Genomic DNA, 9,890 nt, shown 5'->3' with positions numbered 1-9,890 from the left:
CAAATGCAGAAAAACCAGTTATATCTACTGCCAAAGATAAAACCATAGAAATATAGTCTAAAAAGAAGTAGGACCTCTTAAGTTACTGTAACAAATACAGACACTGTCTTTGTTAAGTATTCTAAATATAGCCTTAATATAATATTCCTTTTTTCCTACCATGAAGATATCAGATATGAACCTCCACTCATGAGTACTGGACATTTAAGAAGTTATAATTCCTGTACAACTAACAACACTTGGAGGCTTAGTAACACTAATGCTCATTTATTTGGCAAAGAGGAAAATCACTTCCTGTTGGAGTCATCAGACAAGACTTTGGAGGACCTTCCGCGCTCCTCCCGCAACCCTTCCTCAGAGTCCCACCGCCACAGGCCTCAGGCCAGCAGCGAGGAGCTGCCTCCCCCAGCCCCCGTCCTGCGGCCCCCAGCCACCCCTAACCCCGCCCCACGGGCCCGGCGCCGTGAGTGAGCTGGAACAGCTGAGACAGGAGGCCGAGCAGTTCCGGAATCAGATCCGGGATGCCAGAAAAGCATGTGGGGATTCAACACTGACCCAGATCACAGCTGAGCTGGACCCAGTGGGGAGAATCCAGATGAGGACACGGAGGACCCTCCGTGGACACCTGGCAAAAATCTATGCCATGCACTGGGGAACAGACTCAAGGCTGCTGGTCAGCGCCTCCTAGGACGGGAAGCTCATCATCTGGGACAGCTACACCACCACCAAGGTCCATGCCATCCGGCTTCATTCCTCCTGGGTCATGACCTGTGCCTATGCACCCTCAGGGAACTTTGTGGCCTGCCGGGGCTTGGACAACATCTGCTCCATCTACAGCCTCAAGACCCTGAGGGCAGTGTCCGGGTCAGCTGGGAACTGCCTGGCCACACTGGGTACCTGTCATGCTGCCAATTCCTTGATGACAACCAAATTATCACCAGCTCTGGAGATAACCACTTGTGCCCTATGGGACATTAAGACAGGCCAGCAGACGGTATGTTTTGCAGGACACAGTGGGGGTCTAATGTCCCTATCACTGGCCCCCGATGGGCGCACCTCCGTGTCAGGTGCCTGTGATGCCTTCATCAAGCTGTGGGACATCTGGGACTCTATGTGCCAACAGACCTTCGTTGGCCGCGAGTCCGACATCAATGCTGTAGCATTCTTCTCCAATGGCTACGCCTTTACCACTGGCTCCGATGATGCTACCTGCTACCTTTTTGACCTTCACGCTGATCAAGAGCTGCTCGTGTATTCTTACGACAACATCATCTGTGGCACCACCTCCGTTGCCTTCTCACGTAGTGGGCGGCTGCTGCTTGCTGGCTACAGTGACTTCAACTGCAACATCTGAGATGCCATGAAGGATGACTGTGCAGGTGTCCTTGCTGGCCATGACAACCGTGTGAGCTGCCTTGGGGTCACTGATGATGGCATGGCTGTGGCCATAGGTTCCTGGGACTCCTTCCTCAAGATCTGGAACTAACCACCCCAACCCCAACTGGGCTCAGGCTGGGAGGGGCCCTGCCCATGCCCACACTACAGGCCGGGAGCTCTGGGACTGGGTGCACCAAGCCTCCCTCCCCGGCAGGCGATGAGGCCTTGGGCCCTCGCACTCCACCCAGGTTTGGTTCCTCCCAGGGGCCCCCACTGTGGAGATAATGGTGGGAATAGAATTGGGGGAAAGGAGGAACAGAAAGCCTGCCTTCAGCTGCCCTGGGGTTGGGGGTCTCATCCCTCTGGAGGGTCAGAGGCAGTAGGTGGGAACTCCAGGGGCTGGCTTTTTTAAAACTGGTTTTAATTTCTATTATATTTTCAGTTTTTCCATAAAGGAACCAATTCCAATTCTGAAAAAAAAAATTTCATAATAGACTGTATTTTATCCTGTCCTTTAAGAAAAGGTAGTTTGGGACTCATGAAAGAAATAAATGAGAGATAAACCATGTTTATGAAATGGAAAAGTCCGTAATATTAAGATATAGTTTCCAAACTATAGATTCCGCACAAACCTAGTTCTCTTAATCTTTTGTAGGAACAGACATGCTATTTTTAAAATTACAGAACTAGAATCGTCAAAACAATGTCTTAAGTTCAAGACTTAAAAAGCTCCAATAACTCATTTCGGTAAAAAGGAGATAGGATAATGGAACAGAATAAAAATTCCAGACTAGAACCAGTTGCTTTTTTATAAAATCATAAAGGCAATTGAACAGACAGTGAGATCTTTTTATCCACTTGCTACAAACTATTACATTTCATTCAATAAATCATAGCCACTATGTAAAACTATACAACTTTTGGGAGAAAAACCTTTGCTACCTTGTGTTAGGCAGAAAAAAATTTATTAAGGTGAGATTTAAAAAAAAAAAAAAATGAACTGCTTTTGAAAGTTACCATTAAGAGATGGATAGAGAAACTACAGCCTGGGGATAATTATCACATATCTGACTTTTTTTAAAAAAAATAAACAAGCCACCTTGTATCCAGAATGTATGAGGAGCTTTCAAAATATAAGAGTAAATAGTAAGCCTCATTGCAACAAAACAATATTCTGCTAGCTCTTGTACCATTTCACAAACTATGCTCTGCTTAAGCCTTATTTCAGTCACTTGTATCAGTCCATCTCATTGAGTCTTTCTCTACTTGCCCAAGCATGATGTTGTTTTCCAAGGACTAAAACCATGGTGAGTTGATACTACTACTCTTCCATTCTCTTTCTCTGTCAAGTCAGAACTGATTCATAGCTAGTCTTCTAGTGAGTTTTTAGAGGCTATAAACCATACAAGAACAGATTACCCATTTTTCTTCAGAGGAGCAGCTGGTTGGATTCAAACTACCCACCTTTGGATTGACAGTGCATCTCTACCGAACTTCAGTAATATGAATCTGGCCATACTGAGTGCTGATCAGAATGCAGAGTAATTACAATTTTCATATACTGCCATAAAGTTCAACATACCAAAAGACTGGCATCTCTATTTCTTGATAATTACACATGAAATTAAAACAGGTTTATACAGAAACTTGTATGTTTATAGTAGCTTTTATTTTTAATAAAAAACTGAAGAGATTGTATTTGTAGGCTGTAAAGTTAACAGTTCATTCAGGTTCAAGACTGGTGAGTGTCCAAGGTAATTCTAGACCTGGAGCTGAGACCTGTAAAATACAAGTTAGTGTTGAGAAAAAAGATAGGAAGCACAGGTAATGTAATGAATATGTGTTAATCACTTGGCGTCCTGTTGATGCCAACTCATTACAACCTTACACATTGTAAAGTAGAACTGCCCTCCATGGAATTTACATGCCTACAACCCTGTGGAAGCATATTGGCAGGTTTTTTGACACTAAGGTTAAAACATTGAGGTTTTTAATCAAAATGTCATTTGAAATCTACTACGTGCTTCATGGGAAAAAGAAGATACCATCTGCTTGCATAAAGATTTCAGCTTGGGAAACGCGGTGGGCGCTTCTGCTCTGCCCTGCAGAGTCACTCTAAGTAGGAATTGACTATATGGCAGTGAGTTTTCATTTGAGGCACCCTGTGGTAGGTTTGAACCATCACCCTTTCAGTTGGTTACCCAGTCTTGGCTGCACCACCCAATTTCTGGCTAAAATGAAATAGAGGTATTCTTAACATTGCATACCTTGAGTTATATAGAAGGTGGTTATATGAAAATTGGTCATAATGTACTAAGAGTAAAGGAAAGTTTGAGGCTGGATTCTTTAGAAACTGCATAGTACTGCTGATACAGGAAACTCTAAAAGAAGTTCAGTGAACAGCACTGAGGCCTACTTGGACCTAGTGTACTTGGTTTACGGACTCCTGACTTTGTTTAGCCAAATACCACATCCTCACTTAGAGAAAACGGAAGGGAAGATTTATCCCTTGGATGTGATTGGCATGATACAGTTAAAGAAATTGTTGTTGAGTCAAGTATGACCTTATGAACAACAGATCTGAACCCTGATCTTATGCCATCCCTGTCATCCTTTCCAAGCATGATGTCCCTTTCCAAAGAATGGCCTTTTCTAACAACATGTTTAAAATATGTGAGATGAGGCTTTGCCATCCTTGCCTCCAAGGACCACCCTGGTTCCATTTTCTCCAAGGCCTCTTTGTTCTTTGGCAGTTCGTGGAATATTCAGCACTTTTCTCCAACACCACAGCTCAAATGCATAGAAGGTTATTGAAAAGATCATAGCCTTAATCAGGTGTGCCTTAGTCTTTATTGGGCCTCAGGAGTGGTCCCTGATAGCAGAAGTTTCCAGTGCTTCATGTCTCCAGATCTCCTGACTGACAGTTAACAAGAGTGTTGATTATAGGTCCAGGCAAGATGAAAGTGTTGACAATTTCAGTCTTGTCTCCATTTATCACAATGTTGCCTATTGGCTTAGTTGGGAAGATTTTTGTTTTCTTGATGTTGAGATGTAACCCATAGTGAAATCTATAGTCTCTGATTTTCTACAGCAAATAATTTATTTCCTCCTCCCTTTCAGTAAGCATGGTGTTATCATTAGCATAATGTAGGTTGTGGTTGAGTCTTTCTTTAGTCCTCATGCTACGCTCTTCTTCATAAAGTCCAGCTTCTCAGATTACTTGCTCATCATACAGATTGAATCAGTATGGAGAAAAGATAATAGCCCTGATTTTAAACCCTACAGTGTTCCCTTGCTCTGTTCATATAACAGCATATTGGTCTAAGTATAGATTTCGTATAAGCATAATACGTGTTCTGGGATTCCTCTTCTTAATATTAGCCATAGTTTATTATGATTCACATAGCCCAATTCCTTTGTATAGTCAAGAAAACTCAAATAGACATTCTGGTATTCTCTGCTTCCAGCCAGAATCCATCTGACGTCAACAGTGATATCCCTGGTGCTACGACCTCTTCTAAACCCAACATGAACTGCCAATTTTCTGTCAGTGTACTGTTCCAGACATTACTGAATGATCTTCACTGTTTTGCTTGCATGTGATATTAATGATATTGTTTGATAATTTCTACATTCTATTGGATCACCTTTCTTGAGGACGGCAACAAATATGGATCTCTTCCATACAGTTGCCCAGGTAGCTACCTTCTAAATTTCCTGGCACAGACTGGTAAGTACGTCCAGGGCTGCATCTGTTACTTGGAACTTGTCATTTGATAAGCCATCAATTTCTGGGGCCTTACCTTTTGCCAGTGCCTTCCATATAGCTTGAACTTCTCTAATCACTGTTTTCTCTTTATCATAGGCTATCTGCTGAAATTTTTCTGTATCAACCAATTTTTCTACAGTAACTCCATGTATTTCCTCCATCTTCTTTTACTACTTCCTGGATCAGTCAAGGTTTTACCCATAGCATCTCTCAGTATTGTAACGTGAGGCTTAAATTTGTTTTTCTGTTTGAGTTTGAGAAATGCTGAATAAGTTCTTCCTTTTTTATTCTCCAACTCCAGCTCATTGCACATTCCATTTTAATACTTTATTTTGTCTTCTCAAGCTCCCCTTTAAAATCTTCTATTCATCACTTTCACTCCAACATCTTTTCCCTTTGTATTGGTTTCTCAGCGCTCTTATGCAATTTTCAGAGTTTCTTCTGACATCATTTAGATCTTTCTTCCTTCCTCTCTTTTTGTAACAACAACCTTTTGTACTCTTCGGGGATAATATCTTTTATGTCATCCCACAGTCTACCTCGTCTTTGATCCTTAGTGTTAAATACCTCAAACCTGTTCTGAGATGATTTTTAAATTCAGGTGGAATAAACTAAAGGCCATATTTTGGCAGTGGAGAAAGTTAAATAATTGAGCCATGAATTATGACATAATGAGGAGCTTGTTAAAGTTTTGGTGATTTACCTTAGCTTTCTGTTTGCCTTCACACTGTTATTTTCTCATTTTTCAGAAATACCCTTGGAAAATTCTGTTTTAAGAAGATAAAGAAAATAATAGAAACAAGCCTTCTAAGCTTTTCTATCCTTAAATGGCTACAGAATCAAGAACGCCTTCAGCCCCGTCCCCACTTAGCCAAACTCCTGAAGATTTAGTAATTGTCAAAGTAGAAGATCATAGTTGGGATCAGGAATCTAATCTGCATGATAAAAACCCTCCTGACCAAGAGCAGTTCCGGGCACGCTTCAGGCAGTTATGCTACCAAGAGACACTAGGACCTCGGGAAGCTCTCATCCAGCTCCGAGCACTCTGCCATCAGTGGCTGAGGCCAGATTTGAACACCAAAGAACAGATCCTGGAGCTGTTGGTGTTGGAACAGTTCTTGACTATCCTGCCTGAGGAGCTTCACACTCTGGTTAAGGAACATCAGCTGGAGAGTGGAGAGGAAGTGGTAACCCTGTTGGAGGATTTGGAAAGGCAGATTGATATCCTAGGACGGCCAGTAAGTAGAAAGAGGTGTGCTTGCTGTGACAAAATCCTGGAAGCTCGGTGGAGGGAAAATTATGGTGGAAAATAAATGCTAAACATTGATTTCTGTTGGACAAGGATAAAACTAGTTAAAGTTGTAGTGTTGATTTGATTGGGTTTGAGTTTGACACCTGGGGAAGGCATTAAGAGTATAAATGAATTTTTTGTATCCTTGGACTTCCCCTACAGTTGTATTATTCCCACTTGCCAGATGGGAAATTGTTGCCTAGGTAGCTTAAATAGCTTTCTCAATGATATCAAAATAATTGAAGGTGAGTCTGAGACTGAACTTGGACTTCTTATGTCCTTATCGTTTTCCACTGGACAACACTAGTGTATTTTTTTTTTGTCATTCTTTCTGTATTTGAACAAAAAATAGTGCTTTGCTATTGAGCAGATACAATTCTTTTCTGTTTTACTCTGTATATTTGTGTTCCTTTATACCCATAGAAAGTATATGAGATTCTACTTTTTCAAATATATATCCTTCGAGATGTACTCTTTCTTGGTCCTTGTACATCATTCACTACACATCACAGGGATTCCATTATAATCCAGCTGTCTTCATTGTTTCAGGTCCCAGCTCGTGTACATGGACATAGGTTACTCTGCAAGGAGGCTGTGCATTCTGAATCTGCCACAGAGACTCCAGATACTCAGCTCCAACCTGTCACAACCCAGCACAAATCTCCAGTCCCTCAGGGACCACAAGAGAGAGGTGAGGCCTCAGAATGCACTGGTGACAAGAGGGAGAAGAACAAAGAGAAGAATGTACATTTAGGACACAAGTCTAGCTCTTAGAGAACAAAGAGCAAACATATATATTATGCACCAGTCTCAAGATCTGAGTTAAATGCTTATATAAGCAGCAAATGTAGGCTGTTAGTCCAAGAAGTGAGCAAGAAGTTATAGAATTGGAAGATTTATTTGCTAATATCATCATATGACTTCATTTGTAAACATTTTAATAAGTGTTTCCTCAAATGAGCATTCTCAATGAATTTATAACATTTAGGAAGTGTAACATTGATACAGTATTATTACCTAGTTCATAATACATACTCATATTTTACCAGTTGTCCTCATGTTTTTTTTGGTCCATACTCCAGATCCCAGGACCACACATAGCCATTAGTTATCATATCTCGTTAGTCTTTAATTTGGACTTTAAATTTAGTTTTTAAATGTACTAAGTCCATTTCCTTTCTTCATTGTCTTTCATATCTTGGACAGTTTAAGCAAGTTATTTTGTAGCATTGCCTTCAATTTGGGTTTGTCTGCCATTCTCGTGTTTAGGTTCAAATTAAGTATATATGACAAGAACAGTGCAGAAGTAATGTGAACACAAGTTTGTCCTGTCATTAGTACTGTTAACTTTGGTGATTTAGTTATTCTTATTAGATAAATCCTTATAAAGTTACTATTATTCTTTTGTAATTAATAAGTTACTCGTTGAGAGCTACTCTTGAATGAACTTTAATACACTCTTCTTCATTGATCTTGCGTTGCTTAAAGAAGCTCTTTTAGCATTCATTGATTCTTCTTGATTATTAAGATGCTGATAAGAAAATGCTGATTATTTCTTCTATATTTATAAGGTTGTTTGGGGTTTTTTCCTTGTATTTTAAGGGAGAGGGTCACTTTCTCCCTCATATTGTTATCTGATTAGTATACACCTGTAATTTTTAATTTTATAAATACTGTGTTACCATAGGAAAGTCTTCTGTTAGGGACCTCTCCAAAGTACTGAAGAGCAATGGTGTCTCTCTGGAGACTAAGGTGTGTCTCTGATACAGGCCATGGTCTTTGCTATCACTTGTTATGCATCAGAGAGTTGGACAATGAGGATAGAAGAATTGATGCCTTTGAGCTGTGGTGCTGGAGAAGAGTATTGAATGTACCATGCACTGCTAGGAAAATAGATTCATCCTGGAAAGGGTTAAACCAGGCGGCTCCCTGGAGGCAAGGATTCTTGGGCTCCGTCTAACATACTTTGGACATGTTGTAAAGAGGGACCGGTCCTTGGAGAGGGACATCATGCTTGGTAGGGTGGAGGGACAGCACAGGAGGGGAAGGCCCTCTATGAGGTGGATTGATTCAGTGACTGGGGTAATGGGGGTGGGTGTGTCAGAGATAGTGCAGTTGGCACAGGACAGAGCAGAGTTTAGGGCTGTTGTACATAGGGTCACTATGAGCCACAAGCGACTCGACAGCACGTAACAACAACAAGATTCATTTTGATGTTTAAATTATTTCCAATTTGGCCCCTCAATTCCTTGTATCCTTTTGACCTATCTCTATCAAGTTTTCAGAATTTTCTTCCTTTCTTACAGAGCAAAGTGTTAGTCTCATCTTGTACAGCATTTTGTATTTTCAATATTTTCAGTTTTGTGCAATTTATAGCAACTTATTCTACATAAATAAGGTACTATTTCTGAAATGTTTCTGTAATAGTACAGTTCTTGTATAAAGTCCTAAAGCTTATTGCCTGAAATATTGTAATTTGTGTTGAAATATAGTAAATTTATAGTGTATATAGGAAGTAGATATTGATGGTTAAGGCAGACATTTCCAAAAGGTAATGAAATTAATAGAGATGGATTGGATCTAATATTCACATTGCCAAGAGTCCACAACTTAAAGAAATACTGTGTATAGTACAAGTATAAAAACAGCTTTGGTGTTAGTGAAATTGGAAAGGAACACCTATATTTTCTGGTTTTGACACTTTATACAAATATTTTGTGGGCATCCATAGACTTAGACCCCAGATTGTTAGCATTTCACATGCAGAATATTTGATATGCATATCTGTTGTGAAATAGTAACAGTTTGGGCAGGGGTTCATGCTGTATCTCACAGCCAATTAGATAGTTCTGATCTCACTGAGTCATAGCTTATTTCTCTCCTCTCAGCCACATCTGCTTCTCAAAGTCCTATCCCTTCCCAGAAAGGAAGCACTGGAAACCAGGAGATGGCAACGGCACTTCTAACAGCAGGGTTTCAGGTCAGTTCTCTTTCTTCTTAACAAAACCTTATAGCTCTCTTTGATAAAATTTGTCTATCTCATGTCAAGACTATTTACAGCAGAATTCACCCAAGAACCCATCCCAAATTCTTCATTCCTGTAGAGTCAAAACCAACTCAGATGACCCTCCTCTGAGTTTTCAGAGGCTATAAATTGCAAGAGAGGGCATTGTCCATCTTTCTCCCAAAGAGCCACTGGTAGAATCATACCACTGGAAAGCCGTACAGACTAGGCCACCTGGAACCACTTTTGCATCTGAATGGTGCAATCTTTGACTTTCCAATAAATCTGGTAGAATTTCCTTTTTCTAATCATTCAGACCACTTTACACTATGTTGTTGTTAATGTGCCTTCGAGTCGTTTCCGACTCATAGCGACCCTATGCACAACAGCTCTAAACCCTGCTCTATCCTGCGCCAACCGCACCGCCTCTGACACACCCATCCCGATTA

General features: G+C 40.7%; 1 protein-coding gene and 1 pseudogene across 1 annotated transcript in view; both read left to right on the top strand.

Annotated features, from left to right (window-relative positions):
- The first annotated feature begins 259 nt into the window (after positions 1-259).
- LOC102857947 lies at positions 260-1,486 on the top strand (annotated as a pseudogene).
- A 4,405-nt stretch (positions 1,487-5,891) lies between these two features.
- Positions 5,892-9,890, top strand: part of ZKSCAN8 (zinc finger with KRAB and SCAN domains 8) — a 9,351-nt gene continuing 5,352 nt past the window's right edge. Inside the window, exons 1-3 of the mRNA XM_006902632.1 lie at positions 5,892-6,384; positions 6,987-7,128; positions 9,326-9,417. Of these exons, the coding sequence (XP_006902694.1) occupies positions 5,974-6,384; positions 6,987-7,128; positions 9,326-9,417 (645 nt within the window). The 5' untranslated portion in view covers positions 5,892-5,973. The remainder of the gene's footprint in view (positions 6,385-6,986; positions 7,129-9,325; positions 9,418-9,890) is intronic.

This window comes from Elephantulus edwardii, unplaced genomic scaffold, assembly GCF_000299155.1.
Source record: "Elephantulus edwardii isolate Elephantulus edwardi_28Jun2011 unplaced genomic scaffold, EleEdw1.0 scaffold00433, whole genome shotgun sequence".
NCBI classification, from domain to species: domain Eukaryota; kingdom Metazoa; phylum Chordata; class Mammalia; order Macroscelidea; family Macroscelididae; genus Elephantulus; species Elephantulus edwardii.
This window is presented reverse-complemented; position numbering and strand designations above follow the sequence as displayed.